The sequence below is a fragment of the Aspergillus campestris genome, assembly GCF_002847485.1.
Source record: "Aspergillus campestris IBT 28561 chromosome Unknown P168scaffold_12, whole genome shotgun sequence".
In the NCBI taxonomy this organism is placed as follows: domain Eukaryota; kingdom Fungi; phylum Ascomycota; class Eurotiomycetes; order Eurotiales; family Aspergillaceae; genus Aspergillus; species Aspergillus campestris.
In genome coordinates, this window is record NW_020194347.1 from 66512 (window position 1) to 91477 (window position 24966).

The window sequence follows — 24966 nt, forward strand, 5'->3', positions numbered from 1 at the left end:
CCCTACTGAATACGGTTGGGTGCGGCGCTGAAGGGACAGGGATCGATACGATGTAATCTGATAGGTGGGTCCAACAATGATGCGACAAGGCCCCCCGTTGCTGTTCCTCCGACCGTTCCTCCGACCTGCAGTTCCAATTGTTACGAGTGAGGAAGAAGAGAATACGAGCATCCCTGACTCATCCAGTGACAATCGGTCTTGTGTCGCTGATACGGACGGGGGGCCTTGATCGATGCGTTGGCCGTTTGTTTTCCACTTCTTTCCGTCGCTGCTTCCGAGTTCCCTGCGAACTGGAAGAGTTTACCCTTAAGCGACCGGGTTGAGCGATCTTCATGTCAATAATTCTCTACTGGTGTCTGGGGATTCTTCCGACCTAGTGAAGATGTCCTCATCATCTTCGCCGATGGAGGAACGGCCAGGGTCGCCCGTCTCCAAAGAGAAGGAGAAGAATATCGACCAGCAGCCGGAAGAATCCAGTCTTTCCGTGGACAAAGGGGAGGATATCACGAAGCCGGCTTCCCTAGCGAGCTATCTGGTAATTTCAACACTTGGCTAGATACAGGGCACTGTCCAAACTGACCATTGCAGAGAATCCTTTCGTATGGCACCCGAAATGGGGGCCTCGTTGCTATGATCGTGGGCTTGATCTGTGCCATGGGCTCGGGAATTGTACGTCAACCGGACAGGCGAGTAGCTAGTTTAAGTAGCTAACCGGCGATAGGCCCTCCCACTGATGACTATCATATTTGGGAAGATTGTCGGAGACTTCAATTCATACACCGCGCCAGGACAAAATTCAAACCAGCAATCGTTCACGTCGACGATCAACAGAAACAGGTCAGACTTCGCATCCACTACCGCGCTCTGTTAAGCACATTCCTTTTTGAATTCAACATTGACTGTCGCAGTCTATACATAGTATACCTTTTCATCGGCAAATTCGTCCTCACCTATATCTCTATGGTCCGTAGACCATTTGTGAACCCGAGGTGGGATATATGGCTGACAGATCCCTAGATATGCTTCAGAATCATCAGTCTCTACGCCTCGGCCGCCCTGCGCCTTGAATATACACATTCGTTGTTTTCGATGCCCGTCAGCAAGTTGGATGAGATCTCGGTTGGCACCGTCTCTAACGCGATCACCGCCCAGTCCAACACGATACAGCAGAGTGTTTCGGATCGCCTGGCAATTCTCTTCCAGTCGTTGGCGCTACTTATCTCGGCGTATGCGATCGCGTTTCGATATTCCTGGGCCATGACACTGGTCGTTAGCTCCGCCATCCTCTTCGTGGTCCTATGCTTTTGCCTCACCGTCCCCTTTATGATCAAGGGACAACAGTACACGGACCAGGCAGATAACAAACATGCCGCTATTGCCGCTGATGCCTTTGCCTCGATCCGCACGGTCTTCTCCCTGGGCGCCGAGGGCCCGCTGAGTCGGAAGCACTCCCAGTGGATCGATGAGTCCTGTAGACGGGGGCTGAGGATGTCGGTGATGACAGGAATCCATCTCGCCGCGTTGTTTTTCGCGATGTATGTTAGCTTTGCTCTGGCATTCTGGTTCGGGCTGAAACTTTACCGGGATGGAAACATCGCGAACATTAACACCGTCATTACGTATGGTCTCGGCCGTAACGGACTCCGTGCGTTCAGTGTGGCTGACCAGTTGCTAGGGTCTTCTTCTCCGTGCTCCTCGTCGTGACGATTATGGGAGGCATTGCCTCCCCCCTGATGGCCATTTCCAAAGCTGTTAGCGCATCGGGGTCCTTCTTCGGCGTGATCGACTCCGAGCGTGCCCCCACCACCGGGCTTCGGGAACCCGAGGTCACGAGCCAGGCAGATATCGTCTTCGAGAACGTCACCTTTGCCTATCCCACTCGCGCGGAGACCCAAGTTCTCAAGGATCTCAGTGTACGGCTCCCGCGGAGTAAGACCACGGCGCTCGTCGGTCCGTCGGGCTCGGGGAAGAGCACCATTGTTGCCCTAGTTGAGAGATGGTATCAGCTACAAGGCCCCACAGATCTTGAGAAAGAAACCACGAGTGGACGAATCTTCGTTGGTGAACACGATATCAACGACCTGGACGTGAAATGGTGGCGCTCCCAAGTGGGGCTGGTGCAACAAGAACCCTTCCTATTTAACGAATCGATCTTCCAAAACGTGGCTTTCGGCTTGATAGGCTCTAAATGGGAGAATGAGTCGGAGGCTGTCAAATTGGAGATGGTCATCGAGGCGTGCAAGGAATCATATGCGGACGAATTCGTGGAGCGCCTTCCCGAGGTAGGATCACCCTGTCCGTTGTCAATTCCGGCCCTAGTATTTCGATCTGTTCCCTAACGTGACCGCCAGCGGTATTCCACGAGAGTCGGCGAAGGTGGCATCAATCTGAGCGGCGGGCAACGCCAGAGGCTTGCCATCGCTCGAAGCATCGTCGGCCAGCCGTCTATCTTAATCCTTGATGAGGCGACCAGTGCCATCGATGTTCGTGGCGAGAAAATTGTCCAGGCCGCCCTGGATCGTGTTTCCAAGGACCGCACGACCATTATGATAGCCCATCGTCTGTCGACAGTTCGCCGCGCTGACAATATTGTGGTGATGAAGAATGGGACGTGCGCGGAGCAAGGCTCTCACCAAGAATTAATGCTCCACGGTGGAGTCTACCAAGACCTCGTCAACGCGCAACAGTTGGAGCCCCTGGTCGGGTCGGAAGAGCCTGCCGCGGTGGACAAGGTTATCTCGCAGAAAGAAGAGCTCCTTCACCCGGAGGAATATCCCGCCGATGAGAAGGAGGAAGGCTCTGTGAAGGAGACGAAAACAAAAAGCAGGGGCTTTATGCGGAGCGTGGGCACCATACTTTACGAGCACCGCAAGTACTGGTTATTGTTTGTGGTGGTTATCATCAGCGCTATTGGAGGCGGATGTAAGTGCCCATTGTTCTCATATGGCCCTCGAGCGATCGTAAACTAATGCAACTCAGCTGGCTACGCACTGCAGAGCTGGCTGTTTGCCAAACTGATACAGGTCTTCCAGTTCAAGGGACAGAAGCTAGTTGACGGCGCCAATTTTTGGGCCCTCATGTTCTTCATTCTGGCCCTTGCAATGGCGGTCTTCTATTTCGTACTGGGCACAGCTACCAACACGATTTCTATGGTACGTCACCAGATTTCCCATCTTCTTGCCTGCGAACTCGACAGCTGATAAGATGCGATTAGCGTGTCGGAACGACCTATCGTAAAGAGTATTTTGCCAACATCCTCAAAAGACCGGTGTCGTTCTTTGATCGCGATGAAAACTCCTCCGGTACACTCATCTCGCGCCTCTCCTTAGATCCCAAACAGGTGCAGGATCTACTAGGTCCTATGGGCGTGTTCCCCCTCATCTCTGTTTTCAACGTGACGGGGTGTGTTATCATCTCATTCATCTTCGGCTGGAAACTGGCGGCGGTTACATTCTTTGGGGCGATGCCCTTTATCCTGCTGGCAGCTTTCATGCGCATCCGCCATGAGACACATTTCGAATCGATGAACGCTGCGGTATACGCGGACAGCTCCAAGTTTGCGACCGAGGCGATCCGGGCATTCCGCACAGTCACCGCTCTGACCATGGAGGACACGATCATTCAGCGATATTCAAACCTGCTTAGAGAGCAACGCGCCAAAGCTTTTCGGAAGTCGTGGTACGCGACCTTAGTCTTTGCATTCTCCGACAGTGTCGAGCTCTGTGCCATGGCACTCACTTTCTGGTATGAATTGCCCTATTAGACTTTCTTTTCTTTACGTATGGAATCGTGGCCTATAGATGGTAAGGACTAATAAATGAAACAGGTACGGCGGGCAGCTCCTGGGATCCCATGAATACGGGGGGGTTGCATTCTTCGTGGTGTACATCGCCATCATCCAGGGCGGGCAGGCGGCAGGCCAATTTCTCTCGTTCGGACCCAACGTCGCACAAGCTAGATCGTCTGCAAACCGGATTTTCGCATCGCGAAAGCCGGTCGAGGGTCAGCTTGAAGATCCAGCCGCCGAACCAATGCCACCCGACCTACGCCCATCGGTCGAGCTGAGGGACGTCTCGTTCAGCTACCCTGGCCGCAACGTGTTGACATTCGACAAACTCAATGTTTCCATCGACAGCGGCCAATTCGTCGCATTTGTCGGTCCTTCGGGCTGCGGCAAGTCCACGACTATCTCCCTTCTGGAGCGGTTCTACGACCCCACAGAGGGCCAGATCCTCTTCGGTGGCCGGGACATAACCGCCATCCAGCGCACGTCCTACCGGCGGTCATTGTCGCTAGTGGCGCAGGAACCGAAGCTATTCGAGGGGACCATTCGCGACAATCTGCTTCTCGGTATCGAGGGCACGCAGGGGGCGCAAAGCGAAGAACGCCTGATCCAAGCGTGCAAGGACGCCGAGATCCACGACTTCATCACCTCTCTCCCCGACGGATACCTGACGGAGCTGGGCGTCAACGCGCAGGCATCGCTGAGCGGCGGGCAAAAGCAAAGACTTTGTATTGCGCGCGCTCTTCTCCGCAACCCGCGCCTCCTGCTCCTCGACGAAGCGACCTCCAGCCTGGACTCCCAATCCGAGAAGCTTGTGCAACAAGCCATGGAACGGCTTGCGGGGACCAAGAGCATGACTATCATCGCCGTAGCGCACCGCCTGGCGACGATCCAAAAGGCCGACGTGATCTTTGTGTTTGGCGAGGGAGCGCCCGGTCGGGGGTCGACGATCCTCGAACAGGGGTCCCACCATGAGCTGCTCCGGAACAAGGGTGCTTATTGGCAAATGGTGTGTACATCCTATCTTCTACTAGGTTCTTCACATACTGACTGATTTGTGTTCCAGTGTCAAGCGCAAGCCCTAGATCGGTAGCGGTCGGCCATGTGGCGTGATATACCCTCCTCTCCGTGTTTAGTATAGAAGCTTGTAGTGTAGTATATCCCCACTCAATAGATAATGTATTTTACATGCCATTATGTGTACACAACAATGGGGTAGAGCAGCATTTGGCAGTCGCGTTTATTGTCCACTAACAGTAAGCAGGCAATTGCAAGAGACTATCGGTAAGAGACCGTTCCCTCGTCATTCTAACCTCGGCAGTCTAACTATATATGTAGCCTTCAAACATTGCCCCGCGTACTTCCCCGCTCCCTTCTTGCCCCTTCAACACATCGACATCCCAAACCCATTCACTGGCACTATGACCACAACCACCAAACTGGGCCACGACCCAGCTAACTACTGGACCTACGATGGCGAAACAGGCACCATAGACCTCACGCGAGGGACAGGGGATTCCACGCAGCATGTCACCCTCCAAACGACAACGAACCCCATCCGAGTCAACCCAGCCACGACCGCGCTCGTCATAATCGACATGCAGAACTACTTCCTGTCGCCCGCGCTGCGACCCCCCACCGACGGGGCCACCACGCTCAGTGCCGGTCAACGCGCCGCGGCGAACCTCCTCGGGAGCGCAATCCCGGGAGCGCGCGCGCACGGCATCCCCGTCGTGTGGCTCAACTGGGGCCTCTCGGAGGAGGATCTTCGGACGATGCCACCTGCTATCGTGCGTACGATGGGGCGGTATAATGCGGGCGCTACGTCCTCTAATGCGAGCGACATGGTTCGGACGAAAGACCCCGCCGTGTATCGCGGACTGGGGGAGGACCTGGGGAGCGTGCCACTGGAGGATGGCACAGTCGTCGAAGGGGGGAGGATCCTCATGGAGGACACATGGAACGCAGGGCTATATGGAGAGCTGGACGAGGAGTACCGTCGACATGCGGGTGACTCGCGTGACGCCGACGTGGTAGTCAACAAGGACCGTATGTCCGGGCTCTGGGGGAGCGGGACACAGCTTGAGCGACATCTTCTTGAACGGGGTATTACGACGTTGTTGTTTGCGGGGGTCAATACCGACCAGTGCGTGGGGTCTACGCTGACGGATGCGTTCAGCAAGGGGTATGACTGTGTGCTTTTGCGGGATGGGACGGCGACAACGTCGCCTGCTGCGGCGAGTGAGGCGTGGGAGTATAATTGTACGAATAGCTGGGGGTTTGTGATGACTTGCGAGGCGTTGAATGCATGACTATAACCACAAGACCCGTAGTGGGTTACATGACAGGGAATATATACAATATGATAGAATGCAGGACGCGTCAAGCCATGCCTCCCTTGCCCTTCCGTCCCATGACGACCGGTCCAGCGCCCGAAGGGTCCGGGGCGAGGACGTGCATGTCCATTTTCTTCTGGTAGGACGCTTTACTCTTCGGTGATGCGGTCCGCAGCATAGTCCACCGCAGATGCGGCAACGGACACAGGAGTTCGTCGATCGCGTCGATCAGCCAGCCGCCGAGTCCGCGACCCTGGTAGTCGGGGAGGACGTAGAGATCCGTCAGGTAGGCGAAGGTGACGTCGTCGGTGACGAGTCGGGCGAACCCGATTTGTTTGTGGCGCGGGAGAGATGTGTCGTAGACGCCGAAGCAGAACGAGCGATTGACAATCTTCTGCAGGATGTCCTTTGGGAAGGGCTGCGACCAGTAGCAGAAGTCTTGGGCGAACGCGTCGTTGATCGCGTCGAGGGACAGGAGGGATCTGTCGGTGGAGATGACAAAGTGGTCGCGCGACCAGGTGGCAGGGTCAGAGGGGAGAGACATTGTCTTTTCTTGCAAGGTTTGTGAGTTATATGGATGAAGAAGAGTTGAATAGATGATGAGTTGAAGTTATACAAAAGTCGCGTGTATCGGTGACTCATTTAGGGCTGGACCCACCTCGTGATATCTTGATCTCGTGTTGCTGTCCCATTATCGTGATCTTGTCTATTCTTTTTTCTGTCTTTCTATTTCTTTGTGTGTATATTGATTTATTGCAAGCGCTGAACTGATCTTGAATTGATTATACGTATGATCCTCTCCACGCGGAGTCGTCCGAATCCTCGACCCTCCGACGCTTCAATAGCGACGCCGACCGTTGTCAATCCATCCATCCATGCACTTCGGTCCCCGAAGGATGGACCCCACACATTGATAAGAGTGCTGGGACGCGATCCTACTCTAGCTGACAGGGTGAACAAAGGGAGAAGCTAAAAAAAGGATTGCAGAGATTCGAAACAGGCACAGCCACCAAGGCGTATGACGGATATTGTCCCGCATCGCATGCGCCGAGTTGGGGGCCAATCTGACCAGCTATAACAGCCCGTCATCCTGCCTTTGACGTCTCTAATTCTCACGTCCCAACTCTGTATCCTACTCACCATGCATCCGCGACTCTTCTTTGGGGCAGCCATCCTCCTGGGCGCGGACGCCGCCGCCCACCTCCCCTTCCTACCCCCCACCGAATTGCCCAGCCCTCGCCCATCTCCAGGCCTCTTCGGCGACGCCATCGACCAAGACACACTGCGCCCCCATTTAGCTGATCCAGAATGGACATCCACCGTATCCAAACACCACGGCGACCCCGCCATGAGGTCCTACACGCAGCGCTTCCTCGCCCAGCTGCGCAACGCCACGATCGCAACCCGCGACAGCCCCACAGTCCATCGCCTACGGGACGGCCCTAGCACGATCGGACTCCTCGACCTGACCGACTCCACAGTCGTCATAGTTCTCTCGAACGAGGAAATCCACGTCTCCTACCTCGAGCGACACCCGTCCAGCGCGCAATACTCCAACCGCGGGAACCAACCATCGGCCGCCGAGCACCCCCAGGCCCGGCTCGTGCGCCCCGACGAGACGCAAATACCCCACCCGTCTGCCGCTGACGGAGCGACCACCGCCCCGCAAGTAATCCTCATGACGCCGTATGCGCCCGGCACACGCGAGCACTTCAAACACCCAGCGCACATCCGGCAGCTACAAGACGATCTGCAGGGGATCGTCGGAGGTGACAGCCACGCCGGTCCCACCGTAGTGGGATATACCCTAGACGACGAGGAGGAGGGGTACGTCTCACCAACCCACGGCAAGGTCCTCATCTCCTACAACCCCATCCACCACCTGGAGTGGTGCGAGGAAGAAAAACGCGACTACATCTACTCAAGCGTGGACATCTGGACGGGGGACGCCGCGCGACCGGTGCATTCGCGGGTATGGCGGGCACCGAATCAAAACCAGAGGCCGGCTCTAGAGCGGGGCGGACGACCGGATGAAGCGGAGGGCCGTCACGCGCCGATGGATCTCAATCGGCTGAATCTGAATCTGCAAGAGGAGGAATCGCTGGCGTACCTTACCTGATTTGTTCATCCCGTTATATAGCCCAGCCCTGTACTTAGTAGTCATAGCGTTGATGGGCGAAGGAGCCGGGATCGATTTGGGCGCTGGGCGTCCACTAGTTCGTTTTGATATACCCCATTTTGCTTGTCGGTTACCGAGGGCCGTTGATTTTGATCTTTTCTTCAATAATTACTAGTTCGGGAATAATGAATAATTGATCGCATATAGCATTCTGTCGCCACATCGGCGGCGAATTGGTAAACGAGGTATAAAACAAAAGGTATATAGTAGATAAACATCGAACGGGGAGCATGCACATCCAGACAGCTAAACCCGAACCTTCTCCTCGTGCTCGGCGGTCTCCACGACCTTCTTCTCCAGCGGCGGGGACGGCTCATCGCCGAGCAGCGCCAACAGGCCGATCTCGCTCTCGATGCGGTGCTTGAGCGCCGCATCCTCGGCGGCCACACCTCCCGACCCGAACAGCTCGTCCATCTCCTCGAGCGTGCGGCCCTTCGTCTCGGGGACGAGGAAGATGACGTACACGACGGCGAGCGTGGTGATGCAGCCGAAGAAGATGAAGGTGCCGTAGTTGGAGACGCCGATGAAGGGGGAGGTGAAGAGTCCGACGGCGAAGTTGTTGAGCTGCCATTGTTAGTGGATGTTGCAATCAGGAGAGAAAACAAAGATATAGGGGAATGAGGAAACAATGAAAGAAGAAAGAAGAAACTCACCCAATTGCTGCTACCGCCGATACTAACACCCTTGGCGCGCATGGACAGGGGGAAGACCTCGGAAACCAGGATCCACGCCACGGGGCCTAAATTTGACTCGTCAGCTAGGTTCTCCACCAAAGGTTCGCGCGGCGACTCACCCCAGGAGTAGGCAAAGTTAATGATGAACAGCCAGACAAACACGACAGCCGCCCAGCCGGCACCGCTGTGCGTGTCAAACGAGTGCTGGTACGACCCGATGATACCCGCGACGATGAAGTGGCACGCGGCCATGCCGATACCGCCTGCGATGAGGATCTTCTTCCGGCCGATGTTGTCGACCCAGATGACGGCGGGGATCGTGAAGACGAACTCGAAGATGCCGGCTACACCGGTGGCCAGGAGCTTGGTGGTGTCACCGCCCAGGTGAAGATCTTGGAAGATTTGGGGACTGGTTGATGTTAGGATGGTACCGAGTTGACGTCGATTGGTCACGACTTACGCATAGTAGTTGATTCTGCAATATCACGAAGGTTAGCATTATCCGTGTGGCCCTAGGGTCGTTGTCACTCACGCATTGATTCCATTGAATTGTTGGAAGAACATCACCATACACTATCCAGCCAGTCAGAATCATACCAGGTCCATGTATCCGGGCGACATACCGCGATGCTGGTCCGCTTAAACAGCGACGGGTCCGTGATCAGGGACATATAGTCATAAAGCCCGATCATGAAGCGGCTGCGGAACGACCCGTCCTGGAAATCGGGGTACTTCTTCTTGGCTGTCTCGACCTCGAACATGTGCAGCGCCTTGATCTCGAGATATTCGATGCGAACCAGGATGTCATCGACGCTGGCATCGCGCAGGCGGGCAAGCGTGTGGAGACACTCCTCGTCGCGTCCAGTGTTCATCAGGTGGCGTGGTGACTGGGGCATGAACAGCATCATACCGGCGGCCAGGACGAGGGCCGGGGCAAGCTGGATACAGACCGGGATTTCCCACGAAGCGATGGACTGGGATGCGCCCGTGCCGCCGATGAAGTTCGTTCCGTAGCCGATCTGTCAAGTCAATACACGTTTCACAGCAGGGGTGTCCTAGTATCACTCACCCAGAAGCTGGTCATGATACCGAATGTGATCGAAAGCTGCTGGACAGCAACCAGCGAGCCACGAATTTCCGGAGGCGCCTGATGCAGTTAGTACCACACCTGGTTCTAAGCAATCATACAGAAGTGTCCACTCACCAGCTCGGCATTGTACAATGGCACGATCATACTGAGGTTTCCCACTCCGAGACCGGTGACGAATCGACCTGCCAGAACGAAGTCCTTGTTGATTGTGCACGCCTGGACGATAACACCCACGCAGAAGATGACCACCGCGACGACTACTGTGACCCGACGGCCCAGCGCATCGGCCAAGTAGCCATTGATCAGTGTTCCCAGCCAAGCTCCCAATTCGAGAATGGCGGTCAACATGCCCTGTCGGATACCGGGGAGTTCGGCGTAACCTTCAGTCTAGGAAGTATAAGCAGAGGTCCATGGAGGGAGATTTTTGGGACAGTAAGTACCGCGTCGATAAAGTTTCGCATCGTGAGAATCTGCGCGAACATTCCCTGGTTGTCTGGAGATGCGGTTTAGCGACTCATACTACACCCTCTCCCTCATCTGCAGAATGTCATCACTTACACCCATAGACCAGGCCACCCAGCGATGCGAACAGCGCGATACCAAAGGTCTTCTTGCTGCCAACGAGTCCACGCCATCCGACCTTGCTGCCGGCGAGCTCCGCGCGCTTGGCCGAGATGCCCTCGGCTGCCATTCCGCCACCCATGTTGGAGATAGTTAGTCGAGTCTACCGACAGAGATACCGATCGAAATTGGGTGCAATGCAAAGTAGATTGCTGTCTTCACGATCCACGACCCTGGAGAGAATGAAAGAAAGAAAAGAAAAAAAGGAAAGAGAAGAAGAAAAAAGTATCAGGAACCCTGGCTAGGCGAACCCAAGATATCCCCTCGCGCGCTTACAACTGTCACACACCTCGACCATGCCATGGCCATGCGAGCCCCACAATACTAGGTTCGTTTGGGAAGCGATCGCCGAAGCGACTTTAGCCAGAGTTCAACCAGGGGGTTTCACACCTCGGGTATTCCGCTTCGGATTAGTGCGTGGCCGGGCGCCCAGCATGGTATCGGATAAGCTTCGTGGCTGGCATAGATGGCATTCTATAGTTGCTCAGATCACAAGATGTGTTTACGGGTATCGCGGCGATTCACCGGACTGAGTTGTGCTCGTTGACATGTCTGATTGACAGCAGATGGCGGTGGGTGTGGAGGTGAAAAGATGGAGAAAAATCTGGGGACCCGAAGGTGGAGGTGGAGCCGCGTCGTCCCTTTTATCCGGCATTTTGCCGGGCCCGGCCTGGAGACCCTTCATCACGTTGATATAGCCTTAATGTGCACCATCATCCTGCTCGGGATCGTTAGACACGGCCATAACTCGGTAGTTCATGATGTCATCCAACCCGTCCGAGCCGGGTTTCGGTTGATTTAGTCGTGAAATGAGCCGATCTCTCTTCCTCGCGGTTCCGGAGATATGTCCCTGTTTTTTCGACCCGGCTCCAACAGTTCCTGTTTCTGTGCTAGTGTGCATATCTCGTTGCTTGTTACTTGCCGGGTTGACCCGAGCAGGCCATGAGTGTCCTGGGCCCCGAGCTGGATAGGGAATGCTTGGGTCCCTTTCCCTGTCCATTGGTATCAGCTTGTACTGCCCGGGGTGATATTTTGCGAGTTATGCAGGATATTCGTGGGTGGGTGTAGTGACTTGGCGAGGGGATCAATTCCTGGAACTAAGATGAAACATTGTCAGGGTAGCAAAGATGGTGAAGTTGATGTGGATTGAGTCTTGTCATTGACTATCTCAAGGGTTTGAGTTCGAAGGAATATACACATCGTATACCCTCATCAATATATATATACACTAGCTCTAGATCCAGATATGATATTTTACTCTCTTGCTAATAGTGTCTTTGCTAGGACTCTATAAACTCCGTTGGTAAGGCTCTTATTAGAACCGTACAAGGAAAAACAAGAGGAACCTATATATTGCAAGGATCAAAAAAATCAACAGTGATTCTATACCAGCTATGCTAAGAAAAGCTTTTGGTTTCTATACTAGCGCTACTTTTTTCTTAATGGAATCTATAACTGCAGAGCTGGTAGGACTTCCAATCTTCAAAGATCCACACCAGCTGCCGTGTCCCTCTGCCGTCGCGGCCATCATCAGTGTAGACCATACTTGGATGTATGCAGACCTTAGCGATTCACCAGAGGGAGCTCTGAAATATTGGAAGAAGCATATCTTGGTCACTTCCCCAAAAGGCCGAATGGCAGTTTGGGGGGGCTTAGCCTGACTGGTAATCCCCAACAGTACAGTTACAGGTCTGCTTGTCTTGTCTTCAACTACCCTCACTGCTGTGAGTAAAAGTCTTTGACAAGACGATCCCGGGTTATTGAGAAACCAAAGATACTTTCTAGGAGTATGTATATATGATGCGATTTAAGAAGACCACCCATATGATCTAGTCATAGTGGCCGTTGTGCCAGGTTGGGTAGTGTGTTTTCCAGATGCACGCTGTTACAGTCATTGGACAGTCTGTCGGCGATGATCTAGGCCAAAGACGCTGCATTAGTGCCGGTTTATATACCCTAAGTAGCAGGCGGGAAGAGGTTAGTCACGAGGCGAGGTCTTTTCTCAAGCCCCTGAGACTCCTCGCCTGGCAGCCGCCCCGCGTGCTCGCCTCGCCCCTGACAATTCTCGTTGGCGATCTCACTGCCATGGGTATGGCGGGTTCTCCGTTGGGAGTAGAAGTCTCCACATACAACCGGCTGCTGGTTTGGTATCCCATCATGTCGCGACACTGCAGGTACCTCAGTACTGCCGTCCCGGTGGTCGGTAGCCCCAGCGGACTAGCGTGTTCACATGGTTGTTCCACGACTGAACGCTTGATCATAAGCTGTTTGTGCTCTAGTCGACGTAGCAAGGGCCATTCTTCCGCATTGGGCCGATTATGGACGAGCGGGCGAAGTCGATGTTCAAAAAAAAGGCAGAATCAAGAGACCGTCTTGATGGTGAGCCTTGGGAGGGAGGGCATATAGCGGGCGTATTATGTGATCTGAAGGTAAACTCCAAGATCCCGGAATGGTGTACAGGGGGGTCTTGGGAACCTTGGAGAAAGTGCCGCAGTATCCATTCCCAAACGCTCATAGGTCCCTTCGTACCCGTCCTCTAAAACCGCCAGCGAATGCCCTGACGGTGGGGGCAAAACCGACGATCGTAACCAAAACGGAGAAGGGGGAAGAGACAGGATGTACTTCGGAGTACGCCATAGAACGTGCAAAGTCGGGATTGATTTCCACTCCGAGTATCCGTCTTGGTATCATGGGAGCCGAGGAAAATTTACACGGGCAAAGGACCAGTGGTGGTGAGACATCGGATCAAGTTAATGATCTGCCCAGAGGGATCACGGCCAACCCGGGATAGCTTTGGAGTATCTATTTTGATTACCATCGATGGAGTCTGGATCAAAGAAAGTTGCGGCTTGCATTGTCTGGGAACTGATCTTCTCGTGTCCTGCATCTCGACTTCACTCCCGCAATATTGAGGCCAGACCCAACACTCCACAAATGGCGTAGGCAACACATATTCGGTTGTCTCTGTGTCCCGCCCATGTTTCTTCGCCGAATCAAAGATTATGATGAGAAGAGGGGGTCCGACATGGTCGTTAGGGCGATGGATTGATCGAGAGACTTGCAGCTTGACTCCACCGAGGCAGCTCCGACAGCTGAAAGAGGAGGGTAATATGGGCTGCAGACGGACCGTCAGGTACTGCTGGACAGACAAACAAGTCTAATAGAGTGCACATGTATTATAGTGGTCAATACGGCGCAGGTGTTAATATTATAGAAGTCATTTCGAGTGAGGAGAAGAAATGTTCAACAGGAATTGGCAAAAGATGCGACAGCAACACGTGCCGTCCACCTCGTCTTTCCTCTTTATCTTCCTTGATTTCAGCCAGGTCCTCGCTGAGCACACACAACGAGATGAGCTATAGTATGACTTACTCGATGAGAAAGTTTATAAGTGTTGCACTAAAGCGGTGGGTTCTGGTATAGGGAATCTTTGATATTGTAACCAAACAGGTACGTTATATATAGCGGCCATGGAAATATTTGTAAACCCGAGTAGATCCCGACAGACTTCGGCATCCCCAGGTTCGTTCAAGTGGAACACTTCTCTGGATGTGGAGGATTGAGATTATTACATGTTTCAATTGCTTGCTTATTTAACAATGTATAGCCCGACGCGTAGCCATGTAATCCAGTTTGGGTCTCGTATCGAAATACGTACCCAGAATCCGGTGTCTATTGGCATCGTCCCAGCGGTCCGTCCATACCTCCCTTATCAGATAGACCACCAACCAGTTATTCATCACTTCGGTACTTGGACAAAGCCCAGTCCCTCATTCAGCCCCTTCGGTCTCCGACTCCAAGCCGGCGCCTCATCCTCACCAGCCTCCTCTTCCGCATCGCCATCCTCCTTCGTCTTATGCACCGTATCAACCGCATGCTCTGCAGGCGAGTACACCGTAATCACCTCCAGTGGAACCTCTCCAATATTCAGAAACTGGTGTTGCGTGCCCGCCGGGACAATGACGACATCACCCTGCTTGACGTCTTGCTCTTTACCCGACACGATAGCGCGTCCGTTGCCGTGCGTGAAGAAAAGGACTTGATCGACCGTATGCATCTACGCCCGATTTTCGATCAGCAATGTTCACATTGGCCATCTGCGGCGCAGATCTGTTCGGGACATACCTCGTCTCCAATCTCGCCGTTGACCGGCACTTCCATCGCCACGAACTGCGAGTACAGGCCCGTGTGCAACACGCGACGGAACACGCCGAAGGAGCGATTCGGCGAAATCACGCCCGGGAGGTAGACCATCTCATGACGGGGCGGTTGGTTTGACATGTTTCCGTTGTATGGGTTCGGCGTGCACGTGGAGTACCGGCGTTGGGGGACGGCGCGGTGATATCTACTCGGGGTGGCCGGGACAAGGCAAGCGGGTCGAAAACAGGACAGAGTGACGGCGAATCGGGGAAGGGATCTGGAAAGATGGTTCATTTTAGAAATGAAGCAAAGTGCAGAGTTGATTTCGTGTCGCGGGGTCGGATTTCGGTGCTTCGTCTTATCAATGGTTGGGGTGACACTGGTGACGTAAAGGACTATCTGCAGCTTTCCGTTCGTTCACCCCGAGCTCCGGGACTCAATGGACAATGTTTTAAACAGTGGAACGTATTAGGTTACTGCCCTGAACGCTGTCTGGAAATGCAACTTTTGTAATAGGTTTTGGAGGCTTGATGGTATGTCGAATGGCCGCTGATAAGGCTGTGTGGGGAAGTCTAGTCACGGTAAGTCAGGCAACACGCGACGGCTTATTCTCACGGTCATTAGAATATTAATTAGGAAAAGAAGGAATCGTTGAGCCCATTCCCTGACAGCCTCTGTTTCTATTTGAGACTGGCAGCAACTAATATCACATGGGTCTCGCCGATGGCCTTGGCCGCGGGTCGTAGGGAGTCACTCATTCACTTTATAAGTATAACTAGCACCACCCCTGGAGAGTCACAGTTGGATTAAGCGCAGAAACATCATCGAGGCAATTCTGGCGATGATTCGCTTGAGTGAAGATAGAGCTAAGCCCGACTACACTCACAGCTAGGGAAAGCCATGCCATGTCGCAACAGTCGAGGCACTCCTGTAGTCTAGAATTGCCATAGATTTCGAGCTTTTGCGTCGAGCAAGTAAACCCACAGCTAGTACATATTCTTCATTAGGCGGTCGCCCTTCAGACATTGGAATGAAGGGGCGGGACAGAGCGCACATGTCACATTCCTTGTACCACGAAGAAACATGTGGGTCGGGCTTGTGCGAGCGTCAATGCGGGCAGAGCCTGATACGCATCGCAGTCCATCTCGAGTCAGACGAGTAGTCGTTATTACTGGCGCTGACTGACAGCCAGAGAGTCTGACAGATACGAAACGGTGGAAGGCCTCATGGAGTGCAGTTGATCGTATATACAACAATATCTCTCATTATGGCTATCCGGCGCATATTGCTCCTGGCTTCTATTTAGCTGCCTTCTAGGCGCTAGATGATAGTAGAACAGAAGATAATTTATCTTTGAAATCGCTCTTGCAGCGATATGGTCAAGAATGCCGCTACCAAGGCAGCACAGCCTCCCAGTCTCATGACCCATGCAACGCTTGTATCATAAGGCTCTCCCCTTGGTTTCTGCAGCATCTTGAAGATAAGACTGCTGACTGCGCCAGAGATAATTTGTGGAAAAGAGATAAAGACGTTATGAATCCCAAGGACAATACCCGCTTGTCCTGTTTGTCCACTACCGTCTTGCCCCGATTCGAGAGAGGGGTCTTGTGGCTGGGAAATCCTCTGTTCCCTGTTTTCATCAAAGACCGGTGGGCACTGTCGTTGCCGTTTTTCAGCGGTGAACCGCGCAATATCCGTGGCGATGAGTGCATATGGCACCCACGCGGTGATGGCCCATGATACACCCAAGATCCCGACCATCACCGACGCCCCTTGGGTGGATGATATGAAGAAAGTGCTAAACATGCAAGCCGCAAATGCATAGTGGGACAGCAGCCACATGCGTCGGAGAGTGAGCCCGGGGATCCAAAGCTTTTGGAGACACCGAGATGGCAGTGTCTGCCATGAATAACTGCTGGTTGGTGTAGACTTGGTGGCTTCCATCTCCTCTTCCTGCGCCGGGCGGATGAGAAGCGGCAGCATAATATTCGCAGTGAACGAAATGAGAGCGTTGACGAATAGGGCGAATGTGCTGATCCGGGTGGCGTATGCCCAGGTCTTGTCTATATCATCGTCGCTCATATCAGGATGTTTGTCGAATATGGGATCGACATACAGCTGCCCCATATAAGTCGTTGAAAAGAATAAGAATGGAAACCACCCGAACCACGAAGCAAGCTGAACGGAGAACACTTTTCTGGTCTGCGATGAGAGCTGACCGATAGACCTAAGAATTAACCTGATGGAAGGCATGGTGGCAGTCGGGTCCCTGGTAGGCGGTTCCTCCGCGCGATTCATCTCTTCCGTGAAGGTGCAGCTTATGATTAGGGTAGTCATAAGAGAGACGCTGGCGACGACACATAGCACCTTGAATTGTGTGTTCCCTAGAAAGGGAAACATCGTTGGCAGATCCAGAAACCCGAGACAGTAGCCCAGGATATTCCCTGCTCCGCTGATGCGGCTTGCCCAGGCGTTTGCCAGCTTCTGTTGCTGCCACGGAGCATTGTCCACGATAAAGGCACGGGTTGCTGTTTGTACTGTGGAAGGGTCAGATTAACTCGAGAGGGCAGATCGTCCGGGGAAGCCTACCAGTGTTAATTGCAAAATCCAGGCAATATATCAACACCATCGCAAGGATAATGATCGCGACTTTCGTCCCTGACTGAGTCTCCTCGGTTGACCAGCCCGAAAAGATTCCAACGATCTCGCGTATCCAAGCCAAAGCCAGTAGACATACAATTGTCCCTGCGCCCCCAGCAACCATGAACGGCTTCCTTTTTCCCCAGCGAGTAGAGCAATTATCACTGCGAATGCCAATATATGGCTGCACAAATGTACCTGTAAGAGGACCAGCCAACCAGGTAAATGCCAGCAGGGCTTTACTCAATCCCAGCGAGAGGAGATATGGCTGTCATGAAGAACGCGTTAATAGGGGCACGTGACACACGGGCTATCGGAGTAGAAGAACTTACTGAAGCGCTGGAATGCTGGACCGACCAGACAACTTGAAGCCTTTTCCAACGTCAGAGGTGAAAACTAGATCCAAGACGGTTCATCACTCACCCCCCTATTGCGAGAGACACCATTAAAAAATGCAGACTGCTCTTCGGCTCCTGGTCCACGCTGGACGTTTCTGTCGGACAAGCGTCATCTTCAGCGGTCAAGGTATTCCCAATGAGAGGCTCATTCTCATTCTCTAATCTCGCCGGATGGCTCTGGCTGAAGGCGTTGTCGGACATTGTTCTTCTGTTCGTGCCAGATACCACTCTCCCCTGGTGGCATTAAGTCTGGACGAACTGACAGGGTTGTTGTTTTGTCCCAGGCTGTCGGTCACATCCCAGCCGTGGTGATACATCTAAGAATAGATTCTTATCTAATCCGCCAACGATCCGCGTGTTTGAGGCTGTCAATATTACCTGTTGGGTCACATGGCGCCGACTTATTGGTGGCTGTATTATTCCGCCGCTGTTTATGGATTACTCGTTACAGCATGACACAAATGTGTCAAACACAACAAACTTGACAAACCACGGAATATACAGACTAACCTGTTATAGACTAGTGGATGCCAAGCTCCACATGCCGGTCTCGGACCGCTTGTCGTGATATTACTAATCCCTGCTTCCATCATTTACTATGTCACTCTTCGATATGGTTGTGGGTCACATCGATAACGACATTCCTCATTTAAGAGTATCATACAGCCCATCACCGTCGGGACCAGACTGGTTCTGGTTGATATCGTTTCAAATGGCTATTCCCGACTCCAGTACAGATCTCACCAAAGGTATGTCCTGAGACCATTTCACAGGATACATCGTTAACGTTACGCAGTGTGGACAACCCTTATCACAAACGCGGAATACCTGCCCGGTCTATTGACCCTGGAGTACTCCCTGCGACGAGTGGGCTCAAAGTATCCGCTGGTAGTTCTGTACACGGATTCCTTTCCCGCCAAGGGTCATCGAATCCTAGACGCCCGGGGTATCCGGAAACAACATGTCCCCTATCTCCTCCCCTCAGTGCCCAAGGATTACGTCAATGACGTGCGGTTCTACGACTGCTGGAGCAAGCTCACCCCGTTCTCCCTCACTCAATACAAGCGGGTGGTGCAACTCGACAGTGACATGATGATCCTGCAAAATATGGATGAGTTGATGGAGATCGAGTTGGACCCACCAGAGATGGCGGGGACCGGAAACCGTGTATTCGCTGCGAGCCATGCCTGTGTCTGCAACCCACTCCACAAGACTCACTACCCCGAAGACTGGTATTGATCCCCCGCGGTTCACTTTTTTTTACCTTCTGGCGCGCAGCGCTTCGATGTCACGTGATATTAACACACAAGATGTGCAGGATCCCAGCCAACTGTGCGTTTACCACACAACATAATAGTCCAGAGGCTGCTCAAAGTACAGGCGCCCCTCCCACCGCCGGGCTGGGTATGCCAAATGGGGGTCTGCAGGTTGTGAACCCATCGCGGGCAGTCTATGATAAAATCACGTCCCAGCTCACAAGCTCATCGACATCGAACTATAATTTCGCCGACCAGTCTCTTCTCTCCGACGTGTTTCATGGTCGATGGGTGGCTCTCCCATATATTTATAATGCCCTCAAAACAATGCGGTGGAACGGTGTGCATGACGCCATCTGGCGGGATGAGCGTGTCAAGAATATCCACTATATTCTCAGCCCGAAGCCGTGGGACGAGCTCGAAGATTGGCAGATTAAGCAGGGCGGCGCAAAACAGAAGAGGGACCCCTCGCATGCGTGGTGGCGGGAGTTGAATGCAGAGCGACTGAAAGATGACAAGGCGAGGGGCGTGGTAGACTTCTTGGGCTGAAGATACCCGGTTGGTATATTCCCCGGCTTGGTTCACCACAGCTATGGCTTCTCACGAAACACTGGCTGTTCTCGCCCCACTTCAAGCTTGAGAATTGTCCTACCGAACGGCCCGTTTCTATCAATTGACTACAGTTGTTTGTTTGTTGATGATTGCGCATTTCCAAGCGTGCATTTCTAGCGTGCTGAAAGTCGGTTCTTTCGTCCTAGCGAGTTTTCATGCTAGCTTGTCGATGTATTATTTCATTCACATCTTTGTTGTTCTTATTTTTTTCTCTGCGACTTGCCATAGAAAGCGTCGTCTGTCTAGTTGTTATGCAAAATATAGATCCTCCTTGTGTACATGCCTTCCTCAATACGTGACACATGTTCGTATCGCTGTCATTAACCGACGTCATAGTCGACGAAGCTCGCTATATCAATCTCATATACAGGGTAGAGCAGATATATATGGCATTGACTGCAAGTTTCAAGCACGAGCGTTCTATCTCGACATCACGACCAAATATGCGCAGACTATCAGCTCTTGCTGCATCCCTCGGAGAGTCCTTCGCGATACACATGTGCCCAATTAACCCTTAAGCGGCGTCACCCTTCCACACATCAAATATAAGGCTCTGTTACCTATAATGCTGGATCTGTTGATAATGACCAAAATGGAGCCAGCCTGCACCTTCAAAGACATGATCTGGAAAAGAATTACCACCTGGCAACAAAAGACACCTTGATGCTTTTGCTTGCCGTGCGTAATCTTATAACCTTATAACTATTGCGACACATGACGTGCTAGAGCTGTCCCACAACCTTGTGTCATGGCGATTTTTTGCAAATGATACTGGGGCAACCATTCGCCCTGAAGAAGCTGTTCGAGCAGGTCTACTCCTCGTGTGGGTCAAAAGCAGTACCAGCCCCCAGGTGAACCGCCATTCCAGTGAATATCTTGGGATGTCTCGACGACATTCATACATCTGGGATCTATCTAAATATCCTAACTCTTACACAGACCATCTTCGCACTTATTGTAAAACACGGTAGACACAGTGTTCAAGTATAGAGTGGTCGTGACGAGTATCAGGGTTGACTGCTTCCGTAACTCTCCCTGTAGTCGCACCTGATGCCTTCAAGTGCGTCCATATTCCAACTGTCTTTGCAGTTTACCACATTGGCTAGAGTAAAACACAGTCAACCGGTCATAACCTACCGTTTCGGGGGTTGTGCATTTCGGAATTCCATAGGTTCCCACGTAATGATGAAAACATACTCCATAATTTGCAATCTAGACATGACCCGAAAATGACTCAAGAGCTTTGAGATAGCTGAATATCTGCCCATTGCCTGGTTATGGCGACCAGGGTGATCAAGGGATAGTAGCACCCCACGACTTGGACCAATAATGTGCTACAAGATGCACTTGTGTCCGGGGAAGTATATTTACACAATCAGTAGCCATCATGTCGAAAAAGAAGAATGAACACAAGCTGCAAGGTCTCTTCTTTTCTACCCCTACCAACCAAGCCTGGGCGGTCTTTAGTTCGTATTTAGTGCTGCTCTAGTGTTCATTGTGGAGCTTGACCGATTCGCGACGCGACTTCTCGCGTACGAAGTAGGCAGAACGATTCAAACCGAATCCGACAGAACACCCTAGCGGGTACATCAACCTTTTGCCATTGCTTTTTGTTGTTTCTGCTCTTCTCCGAGTAGCAGGCCGAATCGATAGAGAGATCTCCATGACCTGAAACCTACAAGGGATGTACTGTGGGGAGCGGGAGTGGCAATCGGTGGGGAACCACGAGGGAAGGGCCGCGAGTGATCGGAATGCTCGACCGGAATCTCCCTCCGAGTCCTCTGGTCCATAGGCGATTATACTGTTTTCCATTGCATCCCTGCAAGATTCCCTCATGTCTACTTCCAAGAGGGGTAATCATTCGATAGTGGTTGCGATCCCAGGAGAGAGGGGAAACCGGATGACGGAGCAGAGTCCTCCGCCTGCTCAGCCCCATGAAATCAACATTCCCCGACAAACATCGGGGGGATGCACTCCGTGAGCGCGATATGCCGCTACGGTTTTGGTAATTCACTTAGCTTCCAGGCGGTCATATCCATGCATGACTAGACTGGTAGCTTCCTAAATAGGCGGAGCCAAGTTTGGTAGATTCGGTCCACTTGCATCATTGGCTTATAGCAGACAAGCGATGCCTTCGATCGATCATGGGGGAAAACCAAACGATAACGTGCTCGGTACACTGCGGCTGCTCCATAGGTCGTCTCGATCCCTTCTCGAGTCCATTCATAGAGATCATGGAAACATAGCTTCAATGGATCGTAAAGCAGTACCGTCGATGAGCGCGAAAGGTTCCGGTGTTGCGCTGCGCCGTGGCCTCAACGGGGCCTAGCCATTGTCCAGCCATCCATCTCACATTAGCGTGGTGTCGCCCAGTATAGCGGCCATGATTACGACCCAGGCGAACCAATGGTCAACGTGACTCCATTCGGAAACCCCTTTTAGCCATCCACGGTATAGACGGAATGACGTATGGATACCATCTCCTCTCCAATCAGGCTTGCCTGCCCAGCGTCCAAGAGTGTAACCACCACCATAGGCGATGGGACGGTTGACATGAAGTTCTTGGTTTCCCGCTATCCCCCCTTGTTTTGAAACTTTGATGATATCCGATACGATTGGATCCTTGATGATAGGACCCCTTTTTCCATTCCAATGTTTCCAGTTTATTCTGTCCCCCGAAATGGCTGCAGCCACAGACCGTGGCGTGTCCCTAGTCCTGGTGGAGGGCGTTTCCTTCTGTCGGTTGACACGCGCGTGGGAGGCTTGGGACCAGAGGCAAGATAATTGTGGTTGTTTGGTGGCTGCAATCAAATGCAAGGTAGCCTCATTGGTAGTTCCGAGTCAGATGGTGTTGGAGATGATATCAGAAGAGACGATCAAACGGAGGAGAGAGAGAAGGAGGTGTCAGTGACCGAAAGGCACGGGGTGGAGAGCCTGCCAACCCAGGCAACTGCTTTCTCTTTCTCCACCAGTGACTTCACCTCCAATGCCATCTTTCTTCCCTCCCTTCATCTCCTTTGAGCTCGTCGCTTCGACCCACCACAATGATATTGTTGGTCTATTGTCGAACTAGAATTCGCTTTAATTCGCTCTCCCTAATGCACTCCGTCTATCATCTCGCCGGATTGTCATTGCGTCTCGAAATGCTCGCATCACATCCCACTTCCCCCGCAAATTGCCGATCCGTCGGCCCACTCTGACAGCGAGCGATGCAGAGCTGATGGAGGGTGGAGACAGGCCCATCCAACGAGCATTGGCACGGCCTCCTCACTCGCAGTATAATACCCACTCGTATCTTTCCGGAGCGCGCCCCACCGGGCCCAGGGATCGTAAAGCTCGCAGAGAGCGTCGTCTGTGTTGATTGGCGGCCGTGCGCGCATTGTCGCAGTATCAGCCAAGGAAAGTTTAAGAGCAGGAATAATATCTCGGGCTGGCTGGGCGGCGACGCCATGGTATAAAAGGTCGCACCATGTCCGGTCGCCCGGGTGGGCGCTCAATTGTGCTTCTTCTTCTTCTTCTTCTATGCATTGTCGCTCTCCCCTGACATCCCTGTCTGCAATCAGCTCGGTTTGAAGCCTCTTCAAAGAGTCACAGCTATCATCGACCTTGATCACTCGTAGCCGGCTGTCCTGTTCAACATGATCGCTCCGACCGATCCCGTTACGTCCTCAAACTCGGTCATGAATGGTGTGACCCAGTATAATCATGAGGATGTACCACAAGATACCCTGTTCGATAAGGTTATCCTCGTTGTAGGTATGTGATCGGCGTCGTGATCGACAACGGCCCCTCTCTCGCAACCCCCACTATCTCCTGCTAACGTCCCCACTCAGGTGGTGCCAATGGCATTGGAGCGAGTCTCGCGGAACTGTGCTGCTCCAACACCTCCTATGTCTGCATCGGCGACATCGATGATACCCCTGGCGAGGCCTTGGCCCGCAAGTGCCGGGATCGGTGGCCCGCCATCTCGAATCCTAACCAACCGCCCAAGCCTCCGCGGGCCTCGTACCGGCATGTCGACGTCACCGACTACCAATCCGTAGTGGATTTCTTCGAATTTGCCTTCGCGACTTACAACCGCATCGACCACGTCGTGGTCACGGCGGGGAGTATGGCCACAGGAGACAACTGGTTCGACCAGAGACTTAGCTTTAGGACGGTCCGAGAGGCAAGTTTCCCTTCCCGTCCCACAGGTCATGCATATCATCTGACCATCCCCACCAGCCTCCTTCATCGAAGGACATTGATGTCAACCTCACCGGCTCTCTCTATGTCACCCGCGTAGCGAGCGTCTACCTCCGTCACAACCGAGGCCCCTGGGCTGACCGTTCCATCCTGCTCTTTTCCTGTGCGGCCGGCTTCAAGGAGATGCCTGGCGTCCCCATCTACCAGGTTGCCAAGCACGGCATCCAGGGGCTCATGCGGTCGCTGCGCACGTACTTCCCATCCCCATATACGCACAACCTGCGCATCAACACCATCTGTCCGTGGATGACGCAGTCGCGGTCGGTGCTGACCAAGAGCGTCGAAGATAGCTGGAACAAGGAAGGTCTTCCCATCAGTACTTACCAGGAAGTGGCCCGCGTGTCCGCCGGCGTGCTGGGCGATAGCTCGCTCAATGGGACGTCTATGTTCGTGGAGGGCGACCGTGCCTGGGAAATCGAGCGAAATATTGATCGGCTCGAGCCCCAGTGGCTGGGCAAGGAGCCGTCCCGTGCTCTCGGGATGGGTCAAACGGTGCTGCGCGACGCATTGGTTTGACGACGTCGAGATCACGATGATTTCCTGACGAATTTCCTTACTTCATACCCATCTGCACTTGAATGGTGGCTATTGCCTTCAACTGATAAATAAAACCGCAATCCCATGTATGAATTTCAGGTGGAAGGATCCGTCCTTGGTTGGGTTTGTGGGTGGAATGCTAGGTCTATGTTTTGGTCTTTATCTCTCTCTGGATCATGTTTATGATGACTATGATTTACACGCTTGTTCCGGATTTCCTTGCTGCGGTTCAGCATGTTGTGCTCACTCCCTTCGTATATAACTGACGTGTATTATGCATACTCGTACTCAATCTCGCGCGTTTCCATGTATTTTTGCTCCCCTGGAAAAGTGGGGATCAACCTAGAATAGTCTAACAGGGTGACTCGAAGCCTCGCAGCCTTCAAACCCTGCTTTAGTGGCGCGATGTTACGGTGGCTGGGTGACTAGGCAGGATAGGTTAGTTAGGCCACCC

At 53.0% G+C, this 24966-nt stretch overlaps 10 protein-coding genes across 10 annotated transcripts; 6 read left to right on the top strand and 4 right to left on the bottom strand.

Annotated features, from left to right (window-relative positions):
* The first annotated feature begins 310 nt into the window (after positions 1–310).
* On the top strand, positions 311–4949 carry P168DRAFT_274551 (ABC transporter ATP-binding protein). The gene is made up of 11 exons (XM_024835437.1): positions 311–535; positions 589–669; positions 722–837; positions 909–963; positions 1018–1619; positions 1676–2282; positions 2352–2922; positions 2980–3152; positions 3215–3744; positions 3827–4793; positions 4851–4949. The coding sequence occupies exons 1-11, from the start codon at positions 383–385 to the stop codon at positions 4875–4877; spliced, it is 3882 nt and encodes a 1293-aa protein (XP_024689585.1). The 5' UTR covers positions 311–382; the 3' UTR covers positions 4878–4949.
* An 84-nt stretch (positions 4950–5033) lies between these two features.
* P168DRAFT_57350 (cysteine hydrolase family protein) lies at positions 5034–6131 on the top strand. The gene has a single exon (XM_024842019.1). The coding sequence runs from the start codon at positions 5206–5208 to the stop codon at positions 6094–6096; it is 891 nt and encodes a 296-aa protein (XP_024689586.1). The 5' UTR covers positions 5034–5205; the 3' UTR covers positions 6097–6131.
* On the bottom strand, positions 6033–6700 carry P168DRAFT_292909 (uncharacterized protein). The gene has a single exon (XM_024837697.1). The coding sequence runs from the start codon at positions 6662–6664 to the stop codon at positions 6167–6169; it is 498 nt and encodes a 165-aa protein (XP_024689587.1). The 5' UTR covers positions 6665–6700; the 3' UTR covers positions 6033–6166.
* A 167-nt stretch (positions 6701–6867) lies between these two features.
* Positions 6868–8443, top strand: P168DRAFT_292910 (uncharacterized protein). Its single transcript, XM_024837698.1, has one exon. The coding sequence runs from the start codon at positions 7262–7264 to the stop codon at positions 8237–8239; it is 978 nt and encodes a 325-aa protein (XP_024689588.1). The 5' UTR covers positions 6868–7261; the 3' UTR covers positions 8240–8443.
* A 49-nt stretch (positions 8444–8492) lies between these two features.
* Positions 8493–10909, bottom strand: P168DRAFT_312882 (putative MFS monosaccharide transporter). Its single transcript, XM_024839608.1, has 10 exons — positions 10622–10909; positions 10504–10556; positions 10178–10450; positions 10043–10120; positions 9597–9992; positions 9506–9546; positions 9434–9448; positions 9093–9382; positions 8953–9038; positions 8493–8863 (listed from the first exon to the last, which is right to left on the bottom strand). The coding sequence occupies exons 1-10, from the start codon at positions 10764–10766 to the stop codon at positions 8546–8548; spliced, it is 1695 nt and encodes a 564-aa protein (XP_024689589.1). The 5' UTR covers positions 10767–10909; the 3' UTR covers positions 8493–8545.
* Positions 10910–12367: 1458 nt separating this feature from the next.
* Positions 12368–13304, top strand: P168DRAFT_57375 (uncharacterized protein). Its single transcript, XM_024842020.1, has one exon. It carries the CDS (start codon positions 12560–12562, stop codon positions 13088–13090), a length of 531 nt encoding a protein of 176 aa, XP_024689590.1. The 5' UTR covers positions 12368–12559; the 3' UTR covers positions 13091–13304.
* A 1119-nt stretch (positions 13305–14423) lies between these two features.
* P168DRAFT_321427 (cupin domain-containing protein) lies at positions 14424–14965 on the bottom strand (the record flags this gene model as incomplete). The annotated part of the gene is made up of 2 exons (XM_024840467.1): positions 14424–14741; positions 14810–14965. The coding sequence occupies 2 exons, from the start codon at positions 14963–14965 to the stop codon at positions 14424–14426; spliced, it is 474 nt and encodes a 157-aa protein (XP_024689591.1).
* Positions 14966–16171: 1206 nt separating this feature from the next.
* On the bottom strand, positions 16172–18063 carry P168DRAFT_299369 (putative sucrose transporter; the record flags this gene model as incomplete). The annotated part of the gene is made up of 4 exons (XM_024838331.1): positions 16172–17361; positions 17414–17732; positions 17797–17836; positions 17888–18063. The coding sequence occupies 4 exons, from the start codon at positions 18061–18063 to the stop codon at positions 16172–16174; spliced, it is 1725 nt and encodes a 574-aa protein (XP_024689592.1).
* Positions 18064–18525: 462 nt separating this feature from the next.
* Positions 18526–19974, top strand: P168DRAFT_258738 (glycosyltransferase family 8 protein). The gene is made up of 3 exons (XM_024834609.1): positions 18526–18611; positions 18659–19094; positions 19181–19974. Exons 1-3 carry the CDS (start codon positions 18575–18577, stop codon positions 19665–19667), a joined length of 960 nt encoding a protein of 319 aa, XP_024689593.1. The 5' UTR covers positions 18526–18574; the 3' UTR covers positions 19668–19974.
* Positions 19975–23275: 3301 nt separating this feature from the next.
* Positions 23276–24616, top strand: P168DRAFT_57436 (3-hydroxyacyl-CoA dehydrogenase). The gene is made up of 3 exons (XM_024842021.1): positions 23276–23486; positions 23564–23898; positions 23955–24616. The coding sequence occupies exons 1-3, from the start codon at positions 23369–23371 to the stop codon at positions 24489–24491; spliced, it is 990 nt and encodes a 329-aa protein (XP_024689594.1). The 5' UTR covers positions 23276–23368; the 3' UTR covers positions 24492–24616.
* The last annotated feature ends 350 nt before the right edge of the window (positions 24617–24966 follow it).